Source organism: Hyla sarda, chromosome 7, assembly GCF_029499605.1.
Source record: "Hyla sarda isolate aHylSar1 chromosome 7, aHylSar1.hap1, whole genome shotgun sequence".
Classification (NCBI taxonomy): domain Eukaryota; kingdom Metazoa; phylum Chordata; class Amphibia; order Anura; family Hylidae; genus Hyla; species Hyla sarda.
The window spans coordinates 181,188,771-181,215,209 of record NC_079195.1 but is presented as its reverse complement, the minus strand read 5'-3'; the positions used below and the strand labels follow the sequence as shown (position 1 = coordinate 181,215,209).

Below are 26,439 nucleotides of genomic sequence, written 5' to 3'. Positions count from 1 at the left end.
ATCTATTTGTACCCTCATATCTCCCTCCCCTGTCTGAACATCCATATCACCCTCCATTTGTCTGCACCCCCATATCACCCCCCAGTCTGCACCCTCATATCACCTTCCCCTGTCTGCACCCTCATATCACCTTCCCCTGTCTGCACCCTCATATCACCCCCCAGTCTGCACCCTCATATCACCCTCCCCTGTCTGCACCCTCATGTCACCCTCCCCTGTCTGCACCCTCGAATCACCCTATAATTGTCTGCACCCTCATATCACCCTCCATTTGTCTGCACCCCCATATCACCCCCTGTCTGCACCCTCATATCACCTTCCCCTGTCTGCACCCTCGAATCACCCTATAATTGTCTGCACTCCCATATCACCCCCTGTCTGCACCCTCATATCACCCTCCCCTGTCTGCACCCTTGAATTACCCTATAATTGTCTGCACCCCCATATAACCCTCCATCTGTCTGCACCTCCAAATCACCCTCCATTTGTCTGAGCCCCCATATAACTTGTTAGTAAGGTTTGCTGTGTGTCAGTAAGATCCTTCACCTGTCAGTAAGCCCACCTGTGAGTCAGTGTGATCCTCTGCCTGTCAGTAAGGCCCTTTCTATGTCAGTAAGATCCTCTGCCTGTCAGTATGTCCCTCTGTGTGTCAGTAAAATCCTCCACCTGTCAGTAAGACTTTCTTTGTGTCAGTAAGATCCTCTCCCTGACAGAAGCCTTCTCTGTGTCAGTAAGATCCTTCACCTTTCAGTATGACTTTCTCTGTCAGTAAGATCCTCTGCCTGTCAGTATGTCCCTCTCTGTGTCAGTAAAATCCTCCACCTGTCAGTAAGACTTTCTTTGTGTCAGTAAGATCCTCTCCCTGACAGAAGCCTTCTCTGTGTCAGTAAGATCCTTCACCTGTCAGTAAGACTTTCTCTGTGTCAGTAAGATCCTCCACCTGTCAGTAAGACTTTCTCTGTGTCAGTAAGATCCTCCACCTGTCAGTAAGACTTTCTCTGTGTCAGTAAGATCCTCTCCCTGTCAGAAAAGCCTTCTCTGTGTCAGTAAGATCCTTCACCTGTCAGTAAGACTTTCTCTGTGTCAGTAAGATCCTTCACCTGTCAGTAAGACTTTCTCTGTGTCAGTAAGATCCTCTCCCTGTCAGAAAAGCCTTCTCTGTGTCAGTAAGATCCTCCGCTGACAGTAAGATTCTCCTGTGTAAACCACATAGTAAACCTTAGATAATGTTGGAGGAACACTTTCCAAACACTAACGATTTCTCGGGGAAACATTGGTGAACCTGGGTGGTGGAGGACCTTAGAAAGGACCCATTTTTGCCCTCGCTATAATCTCTCTCTGGTTGGAATTCTGCATTCATTATATGAGACCTAGTGAAGATGATTGTTCAGCAAAGTCAATTGTAAATCTGTCTACATCTTATATAGAACATCTCCTTCTCCCATTACTAAGACTGGACACCCACAAATTTCTATGATAAAAAATATTTATGGTGCTCGGCTTAAAAATAAGGTCCCAGTGGTGGTGAAGTCGTATGATGTCCTATATACTGCTTTTTGGATTTAGCAAAACCTGTGCAGAGGAAAAGTTGACCAGTTGACCATAGCAACCAATCAGATCGCTTCTTTTACTTTTCATAGGCCATTTAAAAAAAAAATGTAAGAAGCAATGTGATTGGTTGCTATGGGCAACTGGTCAACTTTTCCTCTGGACAGGTTTTGATAAATCTCCTCCTATGGACATAATCTAATGTATCTGAGTGATGACACTTATTGAATGTAGCAGAACATTACAGGCCATTACAAGGCTTTATTATTTCTGCCATTAGCAGCAAGTACATGGTATGGTTTATTCCAGCCTCCTTATTCTAACCTTCCAGCAGAGTTTATGGGCACCACTGCCAACCTATACAACACATAAAAGTCACATCACCTGCCCCATCTACTAATAATAAAGCACTACAAGAACCAGCCATGAATATCTCCATTCTTCTGGACCCTAGGCTATCACCCATGATGCCTATATCACAATGTATATGGATCCACAAGTCCCTGGACCACTGGTAGCAGGTGCCATCTGATGTTTTGATGACATCACGTCACCTGGACAACGGCTGTTGTTGTTGTTTACCCACAACTGTCAGTTGGACCGAGCGGACGGACGTCTACAGGATCCCAAAGATGGCGGCTACTGGAAGAAGAGGAGATGTCGAGAAGGAGAGAGGAGAGAAGAGGGAAGAGGAGAGCGGAGGAAAGAGGAAGAGGGAAGAGGAAAGCGAGGAGGTGAAGGAGAGCGGAAAGAAGAGGAAGGAGGAAGAGGTGAGCGAGGAGGTGAAGAAGAGAAAGAGAGAAGAGGAAAGCGAGGAGGTGAAGGAGAGCAGAGAGAAGAGGAAGGAGGAAGATGTGAGCGAGGAGGTGAAGAAGAGGAAGAGAGAAGAGGAAAGTGAGGAGGTGGAGAAGACAGGAGTGAAGAGGAAGGAGGAAGATGTGAGCGAGGAGGTGAAGAAGAGGAAGAGAGAAGAGGAAAGCGAGGAGGTGGAGAAGACAGGAGAGAAGAGGAAGGAGGAAGAGGTGAGCGAGGAGGTGAAGAAGAGGAAGAGAGAAGAGGAAAGCGAGGATGTGGAGAAGAGGAGAGGAGAAGATGCCAGATTATTGGAGGATGAGGAGCCAAGACCAGGCACCAGCCAGGACCCCGGAACATCAAGCTCCTACCCCAAATTTAACATCTATCACCTCACTATCCATCAGGTATTGGGTAGGGGCAGCTTTGGAGTGGTAAGTTTATTTAATTTTTTATTTTTTTTTGTTAAATCGACAGTCAATGTGGTTTTTCCCATTGATATTCTGCAGCTAATTGTAAGTCTAGAAAATAACTAGCCCCATCTTCACTAATATATATCACATATCTGCAGCACTAGAGACCTCCAGTAATATTTATGTCCCTATTTATATCCCATTTCAGTAGATTTAGGCAGTTGTTATACACAGCTGTTTGATCCTACCCATCATGCTGCAGCTTAGTGTCAGAGTCTTGGCAATCTTCTTATAGCGTAGGCCATCTTAATGTAGAGCAACGATGTGGGGCCATGTTGAACTTCCAGTGACCAGTATTAGAGAGTGTGAGAGCGATTTAGGACATTGCTCCCCATTCACACCTGAGACATGTAACCAGGGCTGCCATCAGAAATTTTGGGGCCCCTTATGCAGCTTAATTCCAGGTCCCCCCTCCCCCCCAGTGTCATGCCCGCGAGTCCGCCCCAGGGCCAACCCCCAACCCATTTTTTTTCCTAATGATATATTTCCAATTACTTTATAGAAGATTGTAGTGCAGTAATACACTGTGCTGCAAAGTAATTTTACTGCGCCACACTCTGCTGTAATCTAATATACCCTATTCTGAATACTGTGAAACTTTCTGTGTACTTTCTCCAGCACAATGTCCACCTCTATATTGTTGTAGACCCCCTCTCTGCCCCCACACATATATATATATATATATATATATATATATAGTTGTACACCTCCTCTGTGCCCCCATATATAGTTGTACACCCATCTTTGCCCCATATATAGTTATAGGCCAATTTTGTGCCCCATATATAGTTGTAGGCCCCTGTGCCCCATATATAATTGTAGGTCCAACGTGCCTCCAATATACATGATAGTAGACCCCCTTTGTGCCCCTGTGTGTAATGATGGCCCACCCTTTGAGCTCCCACAGTTATAGGCCCCACCTTTCAGCTCCCACAGTTAGTTATAGGCCCCCCCTTTCAGCCCCCACAGTTAGAGGTAGTCCCCCCTTTCAGCCCCCAATGTTAGTTATAGCCCCCCCCTTTCAGCCCCAACAGTTAAATATAGCCCCCCCTTTCAGCCCTCTCAATTAAATATAGCCCCCCCTTTCAGCCCCCACAGTTAAATATAGCCCCCCCTTTCAGCCCCCACAGTTAAATATAGCCCCCACAGTTAAATATAGACTCCCCCCCCTTTCAGCCCCCACAGTTAAATATAGACTCCCCCCCTTTCAGCCCCCACAGTTAAATATAGCCCCCCCTTTTAGCCCCCAGTTAAATATAGCCCCCCTTTTCAGCCCCCACAGTTAAATATAGGCCCCCCTTTCAGCCCCACAGTTAAATATAGGCCCCCCTTTCATCCCCCAGTTAAATATAGCCCCCTCTTTCAGCCCCACAGCCAAATATAGGCCCCCCTTTTCAGCCCCCAGTTATAGGCCCCCCTTTCAGCCCCCAGTTAAATATAGGCCCCCCTTTCCGCCCCCACAGTTAAATATAGGCCCCCCCTTTCAGCCCCCACAGTTAAATATAGGCCCCTTCTTTCAGCCCCCACAGTTAAATATAGGCCCCCCCCCTTTCAGCCCCGAGTTAAATATAGGCCCCCACTTCAGCCCCCACAGTTAAATATAGGCCCCCCCTTTCAGCCCCCTCAGTTAAATATAGCCCCCCCCCTTTCAGCCCCCTCAGTTAAATGTAGGCCCCCCCCTTTCAGCGCCCTCAGTTAAATATAGGCCCCCCCTTTTAGCCCCCAGTTAAATATAGACCCCCTTTTCAGCCCCCACAGTTAAATATAGGCCCCCCCTTTCAGCCCCCACAGTTAAATATAGGCCCCTTCTTTCAGCCCCCACAGTTAAATGTAGGCCCCCCCCCTTTCAGCCCCGAGTTAAATATAGGCCCCCACTTCAGCCCCCACAGTTAAATATAGGCCCCCCCTTTCAGCCCCCTCAGTTAAATATAGCCCCCCTTTCAGCCCCCTCAGTTAAATGTAGGCCCCCCCTTTCAGCGCCCTCAGTTAAATATAGGCCCCCCCTTTTAGCCCCCAGTTAAATATAGACCCCCTTTTCAGCCCCCACAGTTAAATATAGGGCACCCCTTTCAGCCCCACAGTTAAATATAGGCCCCCTTTCAGCCCCCAGTTAAATATAGGCACCCCTTTCAGCCCCCACAGTTATATATAGGCCCCCCTTTCAGCCCCCTCAGTTAAATATAGGCCCCCCTTTCAGCCCCCAGTTAAATATAGGCCCCCCTTTTTAGCCCCCACAGTTAAATATAGGCCCCCCCTTTCAGCCCCCTCAGTTAAATATAGGCCCCCCTTTCAGCGCCCTCAGTTAAATATAAGCCCCCCTTTCAGCCCTCACAGTTAAATATAGGCCCCCCTTTCAGCCCCCACAGTTGATATAGGCCCCCCTTTGTGCCCCAACAAGTAGTTATAGGCCCCATGTACCCCCACAGACATACTGCCTCCAGACATACATGGTATATGGCTGGAGGCAGTATGTCTGTGCTCTGACCACTGCTCCTCCGGTTCGGGGCCTACGGATCAGAGCAGTGGGCCCCCAGACTGGAGGAGTAGTGGTCGGAGCATTGAAGGCAGCCTGCTGTGGTTATCTTCCTGACCCGATGTCAGCCACGCGTCTTCCAGGCAGCTCCTCCGCTCCAGTTCTTCTTTGGGGCGCCGCTTTCCTCTGACTTCTGGGCTGGCTTGCCGCGTCATAGCGCACCGAACTTGCCTAAGCGTGGCACGTTCGTTGCGCTAGTACCTCCCGACGGTCACTGCAGTTTTTTTTTTTTTTTTAAAGTGGCAGCGGCCTACGAGGTATGTGCGGCAGGGCCGGGGCCCGGGAAAGAGGGTAACTGACTGACTGATTGTACTTTGTACAGAGTACGGTCAGTCAGTCAGTGGAAAATGGCAGGCCCCCAGCGGTCAGTGAGTGACAGTCACTCACTGACTGACTAGGAGTAAAAAAAAATATATATTTTGGGCCCGGCCCCCCTCGGGACCTGGCCCCTTACGGGAGTACCGGCTGTACCCAGCTGTTGGCGGCCCTGCATGTAACACTAATGAGTCCCAATTACTTATTGGGCCCAATTTGAACATTTCTACTTAGGGTTGTACTCACTTTTTTTTTGCCAAGGTCAAGATATTAATGGCTTTATGATGAGTTATTTGGGTGGGGGGGGGGGGGGACACAATATTAAACACTGTTACACTTTACATTATAGAAGAGTTTCATTTCTTCTGTGTTGTCACATGAAAAGATAAAATAAAATATTTAAAAACATGTGAAGGTTGTACTCACTTATGTCAGATACTGTAAATGTTATAACTGTAATAATCTTTTTTTAAGCCATTTATCTATTTTTTGCACTGACACTTGACTGAACATATATGTATTTCTCATGTGTTGAACATACAATGTCACTATGATGAATTGTCTTTATATATTTATGATGAATATGCACGTTATACGTGTTATACTTGATATTACTTTATTTGGTAATTACGTGTCTGGGTAAATATAGACCCTTAGTGATGTGTGTGAACATGCTTGAAAAAAGCTTCAACAAGAAGCAGAAATGTGGCAGTGATTTAACTATTATATGGAGAGCTGCAATATTTTTTTTTCATACTATATACCCATACATACAGACACTGTGATCTGTAGTTTTTGCCGGTACCACTTGTGTATTGTATTGATTGTTTGATTACTTTTTCTGTGTTGATGTGACAAAAATTGGCAATTTTTTTTTGCATTCACATCATTGACAATGCAATATCAGGAATGTGAACCAAAGTGAAATAATTGCAGATTTTTGGTCACATCATATCTGAGAAACAATGGAATAAAAGTGATGAAAAAGTCAAATATACACAAAAGTTATGTTACAGTGGTACTCCCGTGGAAAACTTTTTTTTTTTAAATAAACTAGTGCCAGAAAGTTAAACAGATTTGTAAATTACTTCTATTAAAAAATCTTAATCCTTCAGGTACTTTTTAGGGGCTGTATACTACAGAGGAAATGGTTTTCTTTTTGGATTTCTCTGATGTCATGACTACAGTGCTCTCTGCTGACCTCTGCTGTCCATTTTAGGAACTGTCCAGAGCAGCATATGTTTGCAATGGGGATTTGTTCTCTGGACAGATCCAAAAATGGACAGCAGAGGTCAGCAGAGAGCACTTTGGTTATGACAGAAGAGAAATCCAAAAAGAAAACCATTTCCTCTGTAGTATACAGCCCCTAAAAATTACTGGAAGGATTAAGATTTTTTAATAGAAGTAATTTACAAATCTGTTTAACTTTCTGGAACCAGTGTATGGATTAAAAAAAAAAGAGTTTTCCATGGGAGTACCCCTTTATTAAAAACTACAGATAATGGTGCAAAAATTCTCATACAGCACTGTATGCAGAAAAATAAGAAAGTAATAGGAGGTCAGAATAGGGAAATTTTAAACATACTTTGCCTTTTTTAAAAGAAGTGCAGTAATAGAAAAGAATGCAAACATGAGTATCATTTTAATTGTATTCATCCACATAATTAAAGGGGTACTCCTGTGCAAAACTTTTTTTTTTAATCAACTGGTGCCAGAAAGTTAAACAGATTTGTAAATTACTTCTATTAAAAAATCTTAATCTTTCCAGTACTTTTTAGGGTCTGTAAACTACAGAGGAAATTGTTTTCTTTTTGGAAAACAGAGCTCTCTGCTGACCTCATGACCACAGTGCTCTCTGCTGACATCTCTGTCCATTTTAGGAACTGTCCAGAGCAACACGTTTGCTATGGGGATTTTCTCCTACTCTGGACAGTTCTTAAAATGGACTGATATGTCAGTCCAGTGTTGTCATGATGTCAGCAGAGAGCTCTGTGTTCCAAAAAGGAAACCATTTCCTCTGTAGTATTCAGCAGCTAATAAGTACTGAAAGGATTAAGATTTTTTAATAGAAGTAATTTACAAATCTGTTTAACTTTCTGGCACCAGTTGATTTAAAAAAAAAAAAAAAAAAAAAAAGTTTTCCATCGGAAAACATGTCAATTTCACTTTAAAATGCATTGCTTAAAACCAAAACCCCCAAAAATTAGCAAAATTGTGATTTTCTTTAATTTATTTTCTTTTCAATTTTAAATTCAAATTTAAGGTGTCTTTATAAAGTACATTTTGTTGTGAAAAAACAAACATATGGGTCTGTGGATGGAAAAATAAAAGAATTATGGCTCTTGAAAGGCGTAAACTAAAAAATGTGTAAACTAAAATTTGTTGTGTCCTCAAGGCCAAAATTTGCTGTGTCTCTAAAGGGGTATTCCAGAAATAATTTTTTATTTGACATTTGACTATGCTACAGAGGCTGTAAAGTTAGTGTAGTTAATAATGTAGTGTCTGTACCCGTATGTGACGGATTTCTCACAATTCTTATGTGATTTTCACCCCAATATTTACTTTTAACATCATACAAAATTACTGTTGTCTCAGATTTTTCCCAGGTTGCAATGCGGCCGAGACCTGACTCACTAGTCAGCTGATGACAGGGAGCCTGTCTGCTTCAATGGGTGGAGCGATCGCTTGGTGGGAGAGAGATCAATCTGCAACTATTGCAACAACTGTAGGCACCCTGATTGAAAACCACAGGTCTTTTGAATGAATGCTGCTCATTTATGGGAGTGTGACTGATGTGTGGGAGGGAGGAAAATGGAATTATGGGCTTTGTAGGCAAAGAAGTAAACTCAAAAAGGAAATACTAGTTCACAAAAAGCTAGCCACAGCGTTATGGTAATCTCACGCCATTTAGCCCCAAGACAAGCGCAGATCCTTCCTAAGCATGTCCATTAATGTCTGCCAGGTATGTACTAAAATCACCTTATGGTGGATAACCCTTTAAAGGGGTTAAATGACCAGCATCAAAGTGATCTCCATTGTCGGTCATTACTGGCTGGTGTTTCTGTAGGTTGAGTCAGCACCGCCAGGTATTTGGCACTAGAGAGGCAGGATTCCTCTAGTGCCTGAAGTTCGGCTATACTGACCCCCCCAGTAAGTTAAAGAGTATGAATTGAGAGATGGCACAACCCTCCCCCCCCCCCCCTCTAACATGAGATGGACCACTCCCCCGCCGCCCCCCCCCCCCCCTGCCTGAGAGTGATAGGAGTGTGATTACAGCTACCACACTCCTATCACCCTCAGCCAATGCAGATCTGGAGGTGTCTGCAGTATAAGACATATTCTAACAGCAGAAAAGTAACTGCAGCTCTGGAAGTGACAGGAGGATAAGACATGTTGTGACAGCAGAATAGTGACAGCAGCTCTTAAGGTGACTGGAGGATAAGTCAAAATGTAACAGCAGAATACTGACTGCAACTCTGGAAATGACTGGAGTATAACACATGATGTGAGAGCAGAATAGTGGCTGCAGCTCTAGAGGTGAAAGGAGCTTAAGACATGATGTAACAGCAGAATAGTGGTTGCAGCACTGGAGGCAACTTGAGGATGCGACAAGATGTAATAGTAGAAAAGTAAGTACAGCTTTGGCAGTAACAGGAGGATGAGATATGGTGTAACAGCAAAATAGTGTCTACCATGCTGTGCCTGTATTTATCTGAATAAAGCTTGAAGTTTTTTTTACCTGCTACCGTGGTGCCGGATACTTCTATTGCTGTCCATGTCTGTGGAGGGGAACGCTACCCGACAGTCCAGGCACAGGAGCGGAGGAAAGGATCAGAGCAGTCAAGCACATTTTATTAACAGCAAAAAAGTGAGTACACACACCTTGTCTCTGTCTTCTTCCTCTGTGAACGTGAATCAGGTACCTGTCATAGTGGCAAAAGAAAAAAAAGTGATATGTTGCTCAGTACCTAATCCTGATCCTGTACATATAAAATGTTATGTGTCTAGGACCTATATATCCCTAACAGATAGCATTTATATCTTGGTCACTTGCTTTGTCTTCTTGCCTTGTGGAGGGGGCGTGTCCATCTCTTTCCCTCACTGAGTCTGGGAGCAGCCTGGCAGTCTGCAGATCTTTCTAAATTAGTGCAATGATTTTAGTGATAAAAACACAGTAGTTTTTATGCATACATTTTATATCTGTTCCTAGTAAAGATGGATGCTATTCCAGCTTTACTAGGAACAGATAGAAAATGTGTGTCATTCAGCTTTAACAGACTCCTGAATGTCTGTTCAGCTTCTTTGTCATTCAGGAGTCAGAGAAAGCTTTGGCTGCTCAAGCATGCTGGGAGTTGTAGTTTTGCAATAGCTTGAGCTGCAGTGTTTGTAAAGCACTGTGTTAGAACAGTGTTGCCTTTAGCTGTTGCAAAACTACAACTCCCAGCATGCCCACACATCCTTTGTCTGTAGTTTTGCAAGAGATGGAGACACACAGCTGGAGAATACCCAGCTCTAACACAAAGTTTTACAAAGATTGTAACTCCAGCTGTTGCAAAACTACAACTCCCATCATGGTAGTTGTAGTTTAGAAATAGCTGAAGGCTGCAGTGGTGATCTCCTATACTGGATACCAACACACTTTATGGCCTGTATCCAGTATGCTGCAAAATTCAGAGTAGTCTGTCTGCATAAAGACTGATGACCCCTAGTGGTGGTTATTTTCATTTTTCCTTTTTTAGTAATTTTTTTTTATTATAAATGTGTATTTAAAAAAGTCATCTTATCAGTAGTACTACAAAATATAAAAAGTTTTTCAACATGACAGTGTCTCTTAAAGCATGCTCCTATCGGTGAAGGGGAGGAGTTCCTGTACAGAAGAAAGATATGTGGTGGCACTCTGCCTCCGTCCTACATGCCCCTAGGCCTTATGTCCCCCCTTGCTATGCTCCTGCACTGGCTCTTAGAAGATCAGGGAGAATGCAAGCTGGAGCTCTCTATATAATACATACAGACCTTCAGCTTGCATGCTCCCCGAGAAGCAGCAAGACCTACGGTGGCCGGGCCCTCCGTGCCTGACCTGTCACACGCCCCTGCTACAGAGAAGCTGTCATCTGGCCAATTGTATTGCATCATAGCTGTAGTCACTTGTAAGTTCTGCAAAGATCATGGGTGAAACAACAACTCCCAGCATAACCTTATTACTGCTAAGATTTTACTGGGAGCTATAGTATCACATGGTACAAACTTATTGAGCAATTGCCCCTTACTTGGCATCACAACTGGCAAAAAAATTACTTAGGGGGGCATTATAGGGTGACATCATTTTCTACCACAACGGGTGACATTAACCTTAGCAACACCACTGGTGCTCTGTAATAGCTAGAGGCAAAGAGCTCGCTGTTACTGCGCTCCTCTGTGTGTGCCGCTGTGTCAGTCAATGGGAGGTCAGCAGAGAAAGGTGTTGGCGGCCCTCTGATACTCGGGCACATTATAAAGAATTTATTCTCTTTTGGCTATAAAACAATGAAATATACACAGAAACATATGAGTGGAATAAGCTTTTTAACCCCCATTACAAGGATGTGATAGATGCCAATTACAAGGATGTGGTAGATGCCCATTACAAGGATGTGGTAGATGCCCATTACAAGGATGTGATAGATGCCCATTACAAGGATGTGATAGATGCCCATTACAAGGATGTGATAGATGCCCATTACAAGGATGTGATAGATGCCCATTACAAGGATGTGATAGATGCCCATTACAAGGATGTGATAGATGCCCATTACAAGGATGTGATAGATGCCCTTTTTCATCCATTATACCTGGGCTGCCAAAAAAAAAAAAACTGTAACTCACATTCCGCTACTCCCCCCGTGTGCCAATATCGGTCTTCTATCTTCTGGGCCCGGTCTTTTTCCGCATCTTGGAGCTTATCGCTGGCCGCAGTGATGTCTCGCCTTACATGACACTGTGCTCAGTCTATCACCAGCCAAGGCAGGAGGGACATTGCTGTGGCCGGCTATAAGCTGAGCGCAGTGCCCCACTGAGAGACGTGATTGGCCGGCACCGCCTCTGTTCCATGCTTGGAGTACTGGTAGTACCACAATAATGACAGATATATAGTTGGTATTGGATTTTGCACAGTATTTAGTAAAATTCTAATTATAAAAATACATAATGAATAAAAAGTTTTAAAAAATTAAGAAAAAAATATATTATTTTTACAATTACATGGACCCCTTATCCATTTGTAATACTGCCGGCTACATTTTCAGGTCCCTGCCCGTTCACATAAATCATTCCCTGATTGAAAAAAAAAAAAAAATGTATATATATATTAAAATATCTAAAATTTGTTCCCTACAAATTTTCCCATCCATACTGCATCATTTTATCTATCTATCTATCTATCTATCTATCTATCTATCTATCTATCTATCTATATATATATATATATATATATATATAAATATATATATATATATATATATATATATATTTATATATATAAAACTCAATGTGTGTATGTGTGTATGTATGTGTGTAAGTTTCAGCATCACGTCCAAACGGCTAAAGATATTAATATGAAACTTGGCACACATGTTACTAATAGGTCAACAACAAACATAGGATTTGCCAGGGGCGGGGTTTTTGTTTAAAGTCCCATACAAGTCTATGGGAATTACTGTATATGCTACTGCATAACTTCCAAACGGCTGGAGATATTTTGATAATACTTGGTCACATGTTACTTATATGTCCACTTAAAATATAGGATAGCTAATTTAACCCTTAACTACCCACATTTGTGAGGGTCAGGGTTTTTGTTTAAAGTCCCATGCAAATCAATGGGAAATGTATGTTCCCACATAACTTCCGTACGGCTGGACATATTTCAATAACGGGTACACATATTACGGGTCAGGATAGGAGGTCGGGATGGGAGTTCGAGATAGGAGGTCAAGATAGAAGAACAGGATATGAGGACTGGATAGGAGGATGGGATAGGAGGTCGAGATATGAGGACTGGATAGGAGGTCGGGATATGAGGAAGGGATAGGAGGACGGGATATGAGGAAGGGATAGGAGGTCGGATAGGTGGTCGAGATAGGAAGACGGGATATGAGGACAGGATAGAAGGAAGGGATAGGAGGTCGAGATAGGAGGACTAGATAGGAGGATGGGATATGAGGACGGGATAGGAGGTCGGGATAGGAGGAAGGGATAGGAGGTCAGAATAGGAGGTAAGGATAAGAGGACAGGATAGGAGGTCAGGATAGGAGGTTGGCATAGGATTTCTGGATATGAGGACGGGATAGGAGGTCGGGATAGGAGGAAGGGATAGAAGGTCGGGATAGGAGGTCGGGATAGGAGGTCGGGATAGGAGGTTGGGATAGGAGGTCGGCATAGGAGGGCGGGATAGGAGGTCGGCATAGGAGGTCGGGATATGAGGACGGGATAGGAGGACGGGATAGGAGGTCGGGATATGGCATCAATATATGAGGACGGGATATGAAGTCAAAAGCTTCCTCCTTTGTTTATTTTCCTCCCCAACAAGGATTAGGAAGGAAAAACCGGGCAATGCTGGGTACTCAGCTAGTATATATATATTTATTTATTTTAATAGTAAAATGGAATAACTAAAGTAAAAAATAAAAATAAAAATAAAACACGCCTGCAAAAACAATGTTAAAACTCACATGGCTTTTTTTTTTGTTTTTTCACTCCCACACTATGGAGAAAAACACAGCGATTTTCCCAAAAAAACGCCATAGTCTCATAAGGTCGCGTCTAGGAATCACCCAATGAGCCCAAAAAAGCTGAAAAAAAATGCCAAAAGGATGAAAAAGAAACACAAAAAACAAAGAAAAACAAAAAAAGTGGATATGGCATTTTGTAGTTCCTCATTGACTTGCAGCTAACATTTGCCCACGCTGTGCAGTAGAATGGGTGTTTTTTTGGGCCTTTTTTTTTTTTTTTTTCAACTACATCCCTATTACATCTCATATGTACCACGGCATGGAAATAACAATGACCATCACCCCACAGTCCCTAACTGGTTGGCTCTAGCTATACCTCTAGTTATACCTAGTTATAACAAGTTGGCTCTAGTTATACCTATGGGATATTGTCAAAAGGAAATATTTCCCATAGTCTTCCACTATTTACTATTGCTCTCTTTGCTTTCTTTCAGGTGGGCCTGGCATCAGTCCCCGGCCGAAACAACTACGTGGCCATCAAGGGAATCACCAAGACAGGGGACAATGCAGCGACCCTGCAGAGAGAGAGACGGATCCTCATGCTGGCCCGAGACTGCCCGTTCCTGTGTCACCTGTATGCTGCACAGCAGTCTCAGGACCATGCATTCTTCATCACCGAGTACCTGTCCGGCGGCAGCCTGGAGGCTTTACTCAGAATGTGCAGCTGTCTGAACACCGACAACGTAAGATTCTACACAGCAGAGATTGCATGCGGCCTCCAGTTCCTTCACGGACATAACATCGTCCACCGGTAAGTCTAACTTCCCCACACCTGTCTCCTTGTCATGTTGTAAATAATGCACCCAACTTTCCCAGAATCCTGAATTTTGTTAGGCTTTGTGGTGGTACAGTTCATGACCCCTTCACCATTTTCGATCTTTAAAGATTTCCTGTGATGTCCCATCACCAAAAGCTGTCCTGTGGGCTGCGGATCTCCTTGGGCATGCATTTTTCACTGTGTATTATATAATGTATGTACTGTATCTTTAACCCCTTCCCGCATAATCACGTCTATAGACGTCATTCAGTTAACCCCGCGATGCGCAGCATCACACGGGTTAACTGGCAGAAGTCCCGCTGTTTCAAGCAGGGGACAACTTCTGCAACACCCCCCAGGACCATCTGTGGATGGTCCTGGTCAGCGATCACTGTGATTGGTCCCTGTGGACTAATCACAGTGAATGAGCTAACTGGGGGTAAAGTTCATTTCCCCTGCTCTGCCCGCCACTAGAAGTCCGGGCAGAGCAGGGGAAGATGATGCCGAGAGCTGCGGTGCGGACCGCAGCACTTATCAAGTACCGGCGTGACAGTGGGGACCGGCGGCAGGCTCTCAACAGCTGGAGGCACACGGGTTGGCGGCGGGTAAGTGGAGGAGGCGGCGGCGGCATCTGCATCAGAGGCAGCAGTGAAGCTCTTCACTGCTGCTTCTGGTTGTTTGAAAACTACAACACCCAGCATGCCTTTTGGCTGTCTGGGCATGCTGGGTGTTGTAGTTTTGCAACATCTGGAGGGCCGCAGTTTGGATCAATCTGTGCTCTTCCAGATGTTGCAAAACTACAACTCCCAGCATGCCCAGACAGTCCAGGCATGCTGGGAGTTGTAGTTCTGTAACATCTGGCCCTTCAGATGTTGCCGAACTACAACTCCCAGCATGCCTGGGCAGTCTGGGCATGCTGAGAGTTGTAATTTTGTAACATGTGGAGGGCTACAGTTTGGACACCACTACACAGTGGTCTCCAAACTGTTCTCCTCCAGATGTTGCAAAACTACAACACCCAGCATGCCCTTTGGCTGTCCGTGCATGCTGGGAGTTGTAGTTTTGCAACAACTGGAGGCACACTGGTTGGGAAACATTGTCTGTTTCCTAACTCAGTGTTTCTCAACCTGTGTGCCTCCAGCTGTTGCAAAACTATAACTCCCAGAATGCACTGAAAAAACATACATGCTGGGAGTTGTAGTTTTGCAACAGCTGGAGGCGCATGGGTTGGGAAACACTGAGTTAAGTAACAAACTCTTAGTGTTTTGCAACCAGTGTACCTCCAGCTGTTGCATAACTACAACCCCCATGCACGGACAGCCAAAGGGTATGCTGGGAGTTGTAGTTTTGCCTTCCCCACAGGGGGATTTACAGTGAGTTTCTCACTGCAAGTTTGAAATGCAGCTAATTTTCCACTGTAGCTCAAAACTCGCTGTAAACCCGCCCATGCGAATGTACCCTAAAAACACTACACTAACACAAAATAACACTGTCCCCCCCCCCCCCCCCCCTCGCCCCTCCCCAATAGAAATGAAAAACATCAGGTATGGCACTGTTTTCAAAACGGAGCCTCCAGCTGTTGCAAAGCAACAACTCCCAGTATTGCGGGACAGCCATTGACTGTCCAGGCATGCTGGGAGTTTTGCAACAGCTGGAGACACCCTGTTTGGGAAACACTGCCTTAGAATACCCCTATGTCCACCCCTATGCAAATCCTTAATTTAGGCATCAGATAGGCATGGCACTCTCTCACTTCGGAGCACTGTCGTATTTCAAGGAAACCGTTTAGGGCCACATATGGGGTATTTCCGTAATCGGGAGAAATTGTCTAACAATTTTTCGGGGGGCTTTTTCTCCTTTTACCCCCTATGAAAAGGTAAAGTTGGGGTCTACTCCAGCGTGTTATTGTAAAAAAAAAAAAAAAAAAAAAATTTTACACTAACATGCTGGTGTTGCCCCATACTTTTTTATTTTCACAAAAGGTAAAAGGAAAAAAAGACCCCAAAGTTTTTAATGCAATTTTTCCTGAGTACGGAAATACCCCATATGTGGGAGTAAAATGCTCTGCGTGCGCACAACAGGGCTCAGGAGTGAGAGCACCATGTACATTTGAGGTGATTTGCACAGGGGTGGCTGATCGTTACAGCGGTTCTGACATTAAAAAAAAAACACCTACATGTGACCCCATAGTGAGCCTTAACACCCCACACCTGTTTGAAGAATTTTCATTGAAAATGAAAATCTGTGTTTTTTCACTAAAATGCTGGTGTTATCCCAAATTTTTCATTTTCTCAAGGTGTAATAGGAAAAAAGCCTCCCAAAATTTGTATATAAATGCCCTATAAGTGGACGTAAAGTTCTCTGCGGGCGAACTACAATGCTCAGAAGACAAGGAGCGCCATTGGGATTTTGTAGAAAGAATTTGGCTGGAATTGAAGGCCATGTGCGTTTACAAAGCCCCCATGGTGCCAGAACAGTGGACCCCCCCCCCCACATGTGACCCCATTTTGAAAATTACACCCCTCACGTAATGTAATAAGGGGTGCAGTGAACATTTAAACTCCACAGGCGTTTGACCTATTTTGGGTACAGTCATCCATGAAAATGAAAAATTAGATTTTTCATTTGCACAGCCCACTGTTCCAAAAGTCTGTCAAACACCAGTGGGGTGTAAATGCTCACTGCACCCCTTATTACATTTGGTTAGGGGTTTAGTTTCCAAAATGAGGTCACATGTGGGGGGGGTTTCTGCTGTTCTGGCACCATGGGAGCTTTGTAAACGCACATGGCACCCGACTTCCATTCCAAACAAATTCTCTCTCCAAAAGCTTTTTTTTCTGAGCATTGTAGTTCGCCTGCAGAGCACTTTACGTCCACATATGGGGTATTTCCACACGAGATTACAAATTTTGGGGGGCATTTTTTCCTATAACCTCTTGTAAAAAATGTTTTTTCATTTACACATCCGACTTTAACGAAAAGTCGTCAAACACCTGTGGGGTGTTAAGGCTCATTGTACCCCTTGTTACGTTCCTTGAGGGGTGTAGTTTCCAAAATGGTATGCCATGTGTTTTTTTTTTTTTGCTGTCCTTGCACCAAAGGGGCTTCCTAAATGGGACATGTCCCCCAAAAACCATTTCATCAAAATTTGCTTTCCGAAAGCTAAATGTGACTCCTTCTCTTCTGAGCATTGTAGTTCGCACACAGAGCGTTTGACGTCCACACATGGGGTATTACCATACTCAGAAGAGATGGGGTTACAAAATTTGGGTGTCATTTTTCCTATTACCCCTTGTAAAAATGTAAAATATGGGGGGGAAACCAGCAATTTAGTGGGAAAAAAAATTCATTTACACATACAACTTTAACAGAAAGTCGTCAAACACCTGTGGGGTGTTAAAGCTCACTGTACCACTTGAGGGGTGTAGATTCCAAAATAATAAGCTATGTGTTTTTTTTTTGTTTTTTTTTTTGCTGTTATGGAACCATAGGGGCTTCCTAAATGCGACACGCCCCCTAAAAACAGTTTCAGCAAAATTCACTCTCCAAAATCCCATTGTCGCTCCTTCCCTTCTGAGCCCTCTAGTGCACCTACAGAACACTTGACATACACATATGAGGTATTTCCTTACTTGAGAGAAATTGGGTTACACATTTTGGGTGGCATTTTCTCCTTCTAGCCTTTATAAAAATGCAAATACTGGGTCTACAGGAACATGTTAGTGTAAAAAATAGAGATTTAGAATGTTCTCCTTCACTTTGCTGCTATTCCCTTGAGAAAGTCCAGGCTGACGAAACGTACGTTGGGGCGGTGGTGACAGGTCTCCATTATGGGTAAGTGAGTACCAGCTTTGTTAGTGCTTTTACTTTCATGCACTGTTAGTGTCCATTCCAGCTATCCTGAGTGGGTAGCTGGACATTATATTAGTAAAGTTTATATACCCCTTTTCTTGTCCTATTGGACATTATTATTGGACACCCATTACTGCTGCTGTAGATCTCACTATTTATATACTTCATATGAGCTTGATTATACTAATCATACCTGTCTTACCACCTTCTTTTCGGATTGGTTATCTGTTTACAATCATTGACCTTGTATAATGTTAATATTTAGTAGTCATATTTGTGATTTTAAAGAGTATTAATAAAATTATTTTAGTTTTATCAGTAGTCATGGCTTTAGTGTTTCTCTATAAGTATATAAAATTTATTTTCAGAGCTATACTGTAGCATTGGTTTATAGACCCGCAGCGAGTTTTAGATATGGTTTATACACCAGTAGTTTCAATGTACATTATACTACAACGCTGCTATTTCTTGTTGCTAATTATTCCTGTGAAATACCTAAAGAGTTAACAAACCTTTTGAATGTCATTTTGAATACTTTGAGGGGTGCAGTTTTTATAATGGGGTCATTTATGGGATATTTCTAATATGAAGACCCCTCAAATACACTTCAAAACAGAACTGTTCCCTGAAAAATTCTGATTTTGAAAATTTTGTGAAAAATAGGAAAATTGCTGCTGAACTTTGAAGCCCTCTGATGTCTTCCAAAAGTAAAAACCTGTCAACTTTATGATGCAAACATAAAGTAGGCATTTTGTAAATGTGAATCAATATATAATGTATTTGGTGTGTCTATTTTCCTCACAAGCAGAGAGCTTCAAAGTTAGAAAAATGCGAAATTTGTAAATTTTTCATAAAATTTTGCAGTTTTTAACCAAGAAAGGATGCAAGCATTGACAAAAATTTACAACTAAGATAAAGTAGAATATGTCATGAAAAAATTAACTCGGAATCAAATTCATAAGTAAAAGAATCCCAGAGTTATTAATGCTTAAAGTGACAGTGGCCAGATTTGCAAAAAATGCTCTGGTCCTTAAGGCCAATATGACCTCGGTCCTTAAGAGAGAGAGGAGCAGTGATAATCAGGTGACCCTGCCTGCCCAGTGGGAACCCCTAAATTCTCTTGTATATGGTGTTGGGGGGGAGGAGTCGCCCCAGTCTAGCTACAGAGCTCAAGCTGAGAACTGTGTGGAAAGGAGGAGGAAGTCGTGTGTGGAGAAATCCTGAGGGAAGCCTAAGAAAATATCTTCTAAAGTCAGCCCCACCATTCTGCAAGTGTTCCCCCATACAGCGGAAGCCCCGCCATTCTGCAAGTGTTCCCCCGTACAGCGGAGTCAGCCCCGCCATTCTGCAAGGGTTCCCCTGTACAGCGGAGTCAGCCCCACCATTCTGCAAGTGTTCCCCCGTACAGCGGAGTCAGCCCTGCCAATCTGCAAGGGTTCCCCGTACAGCGGAGTCAGCCCCACCATTCTGCAAGTGTTCCCCCGTACAGCGGTGAGTCAAGCTCTGGCGGTGATAGTACTTGGACCTTGTGAGAACCCTAGCCAGCGTGGGAAACCTTTCAGTCTCTAATCTCTAGTCAGTATTATTCAAGTGGATGAAAAGCACCATAAGTCCTAGCAAGGCAACAGGGCTCCCAAGGGTTACACTGCATCCCTTGTACTCTTCATACTGTGTGTTGTACCATCTACACCTGCTCAGTAAAAGACAGTTATCCGTAACCCGACGTCGGTGTGTTTCTTACTCCAATTGTCTGGCCCCGGAGAAGCTGATAAAAATTCCTTGCACCCCTGTGGCACCACATTACCATTGTCTTTTATATATAACTCTTTTTTCTTCTTTCATTGCAGAGATATCAAGCCAGATAATATCATGCTGGATAGAGATGGACACATCCGCATCATAGACCTCGGACTTGCCCAAGATGGCGTCACCTCCTCCAACAAGATACAAGGAGTGACGGGCACGTTACCATACATGGCCCCAGAGGTGCTCCAGAGGAAGATGTACTATGCAGCAGTTGACTGGTGGAGCCTGGGGATTGTTGTATCCCGAATGTCAGCAGGACGTTCCCCATTTTACTTTGGCTGCGACAGAGAAATGGCTCGCGATTCCATCACCAGAGAGAAGCCTAATATTCCATCTTGGCTCCCTGCTGACCTGAAACATCTGATCAAGAAACTGCTGCGTAAGAATCCTGAGAAGCGGCTTGGTGTGAACAGGAACATCAGAGACCATCCATTCTTCACCACCATCAACTGGGAGGAACTGGAGCAGAAGAGAGCACAGCCGCCATTTACACCATTCAAGCCAGCTCTGAAGAAGGGAGACCTGCCGTGGCCAGAGGAAGAGACAGCTCTTCACCCCTTGGAAGGATTCTCTTTCATTGCTCCAAGCTGGGCCTGTTAACATCAGCCCATGGTCACGGCCCAGAGCTCTGTGCCCCCTGACCCATGCCTCTGCTGCTGTATTAGACCTCGGCTTGTCTATAACATCCTCTCTATACCATCTGAACGCTGCAGATTTCCATCAAGTTGTTACCCTGGATCTTAGCTCCACATCCTCCACAGCCTCTGAAGACCCTCTGTACCCCAGGAGCGGCCTGTGCTTGTAACACCTCAGCACAGACCTGGTAAGTATCACACATCATCACATATACATTAGGATCACACACACATACAGGTAGATAGAAATATACACACAGGTACATACATAGATAGTATAGACACATACACACAGACACACACAACAGATAGCGGTAGATATCGGCTCTGATCCTAGGACTTGTTCCGATCGCCATATTTGGGGTCAGGAAGGAATTTTTCTCCTTTGAGGACAATTGGCTCATTCTTTAAGGGGGTTTTTGCCTTCCTTGGGATCATTCCAGCCATAAATAGGTAACATAACATAATGTATAAAAAATAAATTAATAATAATAAAAAAGTATTATATTTGAATAGATAAAAAAAAATACATGATAGTTTACCATACTAGATAGGTCATGTACTGGCTTTTGATCCTGGGACTTGTTCCGATTGCCATATTTGGGGTCAGGAAGGAATTTTCCCCCCTTACATAAGGATAATTGGCTCTTTCCTCAAGGGGGTTTTCGCCTTCCTTTGGATCAATACAGTATATAAAAAAAGCTATGCTTTTACATTTATACATTACACATAGCAAAATAAAACATAACACACATTTCTAAAATTTGCAGAATCCCAGTATCCCCTTCCTGTAACTATATAAACTAAATAAAATGTCCCTTTTCCCCTTTACATCATTGTGTCTGTGTCTTTATTTCCATTGTTTGATCATGTATTGTTCTAATAAATACAGTGAAACCTCTTTGAGAAGACCACCCAAATTTCTTCTGGTCTTTTATTTCTTCTGGTCTTTTAACCCCTTAAGGGCTCAGCCCATTTTGGCCTTAAGGACTCAGACAATTTAATTTTTATGTTTTCATTTTTTCCTCCTCGCCTTCTAAAAATCATAACTCTTTTATATTTTCATCCACAGACTAGTATGAGGGCTTGTTTTTTGCGCGACCAGTTGTCCTTTGTAATGACATCACTTATTATATCATAAAATGTATGGCGCAACCAAAAAACACTATTTTTGTGGGGAAATTAAAACGAAAAACGCAATTTTGCTAATTTTGGAAGGTTTCGTTTTCACGCCGTACAATTTATGGTAAAAATGACATGTGTTATCTATTCTGAGGGTCAATACGATTAAAATGATACCCATTATTACATACTTTTATATTATTGTTGCGCTTAAAAAAATCACAAACTTTTTAACCAAATTAGTACGTTTATAATCCCTTTATTTTGATCACCTATAACTTTTTAATTTTTCCGTATAAGCGGCGGTATGGGGGCTCATTTTTTGCGCCATGATCTTTACTTTTTTTTGACATCACATTTGCATATAAAAAACTTTTAATACATTTTTTATAATTTTTTTTTTAATAAAATGTATTAAAAAAGTAGGAATTTTGGACTTTTTTTTTTTTTTTTCGTTCACGCCGTTAACCGTACGGGATCATTAACATTTTATTTTAATAGTTCGGACATTTACGCACGCGGCGATACCAAATATGTCTATAAAAAAAATTTTTACGCTTTTTGGGGGTAAAATAGGAAAAAACGGACGTTTTACTTTTTTATTGGGGGAGGGGATTTTTCACTTTTTTTTTACTTTTACTTTTACATTTTTTTTATTTTTTTTTTACACTTGAATAGTCCCCATAGGGGACTATTCATAGCAATACCATGATTGCTAATACTGATCTGTTCTATGTATAGGACATAGAACAGATCAGTATTATCGATCATCTTCTGCTCTGGTCTGCTCGATCACAGACCAGAGCAGGAGACGCCGGGAGCCGCACGGAGGAAGGAGAGGGGACCTCCGTGCGGCGTTATTAATGATCGGATCCCCGCAGCAGCGCTGCGGGTGATCCGATCATTCATTCAAATCGCGCACTGCCGCAGATGCCGGGATCTGTATTGATCCCGGCACCTGAGGGGTTAATGGCGGATGCCCGCGAGATCGCGGGCGTCGGCCATTGCCGGCGGGTCCCTGGCTGCGATCAGCAGCCGGGATCAGCCGCGCATGACACGGGCATCGCTCCGATGCCCGTGGTTATTCTTAGGACGTAAATGTACGTCCTGGTGCGTTAAGTACCACCGCACCAGGACGTACATGTACGTCCTGCGTCCTTAAGGGGTTAAAAACAAGACCACTATGGGGGTGGTCTTTTCAAAGAGGTGGTACAAAGCTTCATTTGCACTTAATGTATTATATTGTTGCAGAATGTTGGATACATTTGCACATATTTTAATGGAATTGGGTAGTGCAAACATTTCACAAATTTTTGTTGCATATAATAAAAGTGTCTAAAAAACCATGGCACTTAAACCATATCTCCTTTTGTTAGGCCAAACAAATATAAATGATGGCGTAAATTTACAAAAAGAAAAAAAATGGCACAATATGCTGGATAAATATGTCTACAAAGTCAAAGACAGAAAAAAATTTGTGCAAAATGTGCCTAAGAACTGACACATGGTGCTTGAAAAATTCTCCTCATAGCGCCCAAAATAAAAAAATGTATCTTCCCCTATAAACGGGTATAGATGGAGGGGGTGCAGAGTGAAAAATATGTCCTGGTACCCATAGGAATCATATTATGCATCTGTTCCCTACTTTTACCCAAGTTATTACAATTTTTGCTACTTGTTCAATTTGAGTATTGAATTATTGCTACTTGTTCAATTTTCTATACTTTTAACATATTCTTCCTACTTTTTTTTCCGATAATTCAGAGTTTAGTTCAATACAGTGTAATGTATTACTCTAATGTATAGACTAATGTAGTCTAGTCTAGCGTAGCATGGTGGCTCAGTAGTTAGTCCGTTGCCTTGGGGCCCTGGGTTCAAATCCCACCATAGACATCATCTGCAAAGAGTTTGCATGTTCTCTCTGGGTACACTTAACAAATCATACTAATAGGTACATTTAGATTGTGATCCACATTGGGGACAGGGACCAATTTGAGTGTACAGCGCTGTAGAATCTGTGTGTGCTATATCAAATAAATACATTTTATACTGTAGTGTTGCACACAGAGTCGGACTGGAACTAAAAAACAGCCCTGGCATACAAACTGCACCAGCCCATATTAATAAATATTGATGACTTCTTCAGAAATTGGTGAAAATTTACTTATCCCCTATTCACAGGATAGGGGATAAGTAGCTGATCGCAGGGGTCTGACCGCTGGGGCCCCCCCGCTATTTCCAGGACGGGACCCTGTCACTCTCAGTGAGGAGGATGTGTCATCTACCGGTAGATGGCATGCACTCAATTCATTTCAATGGGAGCGCCGATGATGGCTTTTCGTCGCTCCCATAGAAATTAATAGAGCGAGTGCCGGCTGCATAACACACTCCTCACTGAGTGCCGGGTCCCGTCCCGGTGATCGTGGGGTGGCCCCAGTAGGTTTGTGAATAGAGGATAAGTTAAAGGGGTATTCCAGGAAAAAAACTTTTTTATATATATCAACTGGCTCCAGAAAGTTAAACAGATTTGTAAATTACTTCTATTAAAAAATCTTAATCCTTTCAGTACTTATGAGCTTCTGAAGTTAAGGTTGTTCTTTTCTGTCTAAATCCTCTCTGATGACACCTGTCCAGTCCAAAACACCCAGTTTATAAGAGGTTTGCTATGGGGATTTGCTTCTAAACTTGGCGTTTCCCGAGATAGGTGTCATCAGAGAGGATTTAGACAGAAAAGAACAACCTTAACTTCAGAAGCTCATAAGTACTGAAAGGATTAAGATTTTTTAATAGAAGTAATTTACATATCTGTTAAACTTTCTGGAGCCAGTTGATATATAAAAAAAAAGTTTTTCCTGGAATACCCCTTTAACTTTCGCCAGAAATCTCTTTTAATAGTGAAACGCTTGTCTGCGCATACAAAGATGTGCATGGTGATTTTTTGGCACTTTGTTCAGATCAGTATCAGTCAGTTTTAGGGTACGTACACACGAGTGGATCCCCAGCATATTTTACGCTGCAAATCCGCCGCTGAAGGACAGCATTATGGTGCCCTTAAAAGTGCCTGCTCGGAGCGGCAATACACTGCTACAAGACAAGCAGACACACTGAAGCGATGTGCAAGTCGCTGCGCATGCACGGTATACTCGCACATCGCGGCTGCTCCCCCTGCTCTATGAGCTAGGCCGAGAGCTACCACGATGAGCGAGTATATTGCGGATGCGCGCTGCGACTCGCAGGTCGCAGTGTGTCTGCTCCAAGCTATGTATTGCCGCTCCAAGCAGGCACTTGTAAAGGCAGCATACAGCGGTCCTTCAGCGGTGGATCTGCAGCGCAAAATACACTGGGGATCTGCATGAAATAATTCAGCATATTAAATGTGAAATTATTTTACCTTGTAAAAAATAAAATACGATCTCCGGCGACAGCTGCCCCCCAAGCTTTTTTTAAAAAATTTAAAATTTTTTACCTTGAAGTTATGCTGAGGAAATAATTCTCAATCTTTCCTTAGAACTCTTTATTGTGCTGCCCCCTGTTATTCCTCCTGGAAATCTATGAAAAAAAGAAATACCATTCACCTCGCCCCTACAAAATAGCAGACAAAACCCACCATACTGTTCTTAGCTGTTCTTTTGAGCATAGCCTTAGACCAGGGTTTTCGGAACAGTGTGTCTCTAGATGTTGCAAAACTACAACTCCCAGTATGCCCGGACAGCCAAAGGCTGTCCGGGTATACTGGGATTTGTAGTTTTGCAACAGTTAGAGACACACTGTATGGAAAATACTGTCTTAGACTATGTAGGAACGCATTATTTTGACCAGAGGATCACAAACGATCTCCAAGTAGCCAAGGCCTTATTCTTACATGTCCAGGAGGGATAACAGAAGAATGGAAAAAACAGAGTTCCAAGATACACCAGAATTCTTATCTCATGGGCAAAACAATAATTTACTATAATAGACATATCAGGAGAGCGGACAGCAAATCAATAATCTCGGGACTCACAAGTGGCATCTGATCTGATTGGAGTCGTTCTCCTTCCCTTCATCTGGTCTAGATCACCATGATAATATCTCTTGAGGACTGTAGAGTTCACTGCTGAGACATCTATGGTCCCTCACTTCTGATGTCATACACTTTATAGCAACAAAACTAAATTTGGACCCCATCCCCTGAAAAAATCTCAGACCCCAGGCCCCTAAATAAATACAGAACCAGACCCCTAGGGGCTGATTGGGACCTCCATTGGGTCCCGATCAGCTAAAATGATGGCCAGAGGGTCCTTACCTGTCTTCTTGCCCTCTACGTTGCGCTCTTGGCATTCAGACAGTCTGTATAAGTACAGAGTTAATAACAGTGATCAATGCTATGCTATGGCATAGCATTAAACAGTGTTACCAATCAAAAGAGAGGGATTCGGCACACGCTTGAAGGGGGAAAGGGATGATACAGCACCTCCCAAGATACAGCACCTCCCACTAGGTGCCCTCTGGGTATAATGTGCCTGTATCAGCATCCATTTAAAGGTTGAAACTGTTACGCCGAGCGCTCCGGGTTCCCGCTCCTCCCCGGAGCGCTCGCAACATCCTCGCATTTGCAGCGCCCCGGTCAGACCTGCTGACCGGGTGCGCTGCAATACCTCTCTCAGCCGGGATGCGATTCGCGATGCGGGAGGCGCCCGCTCGCGATGCGCATCCCGGCCCCCGTACCTGACTCGCTCTCCGTCAGTCTTGTCCCGGCGCGCGCGGCCCCGCTCCTTAGGGCGCGCGTGCGCCGGGTCTCTGCTATTTAAAGGGCCACTGCGCCACTGATTGGCGCAGCAGGCTTAATTAGTGTGTTCAC

At 43.4% G+C, this 26,439-nt stretch overlaps 1 protein-coding gene across 3 annotated transcripts in view; it reads left to right on the top strand.

Annotated features, from left to right (window-relative positions):
* The window catches only part of LOC130282808 (protein kinase C delta type-like), a 67,677-nt gene extending 46,369 nt beyond the window's left edge, over positions 1-21,308 (top strand). Inside the window, exons 1-4 of one of the 3 annotated variants that reach the window (XM_056531595.1) lie at positions 2,152-2,414; positions 2,499-2,774; positions 13,862-14,178; positions 19,884-21,308. In XM_056531595.1, the coding sequence (XP_056387570.1) occupies positions 2,181-2,414; positions 2,499-2,774; positions 13,862-14,178; positions 19,884-20,442 (1,386 nt within the window). In that variant the 5' untranslated portion in view covers positions 2,152-2,180 and the 3' untranslated portion in view covers positions 20,443-21,308. Of the gene's footprint in view, positions 1-2,151; positions 2,775-13,861; positions 14,179-19,883 lie in introns of those variants that run through there. The other 2 variants (XM_056531593.1, XM_056531594.1) reach the window with 2 other exon arrangements.
* Positions 21,309-26,439: the final 5,131 nt, after the last annotated feature.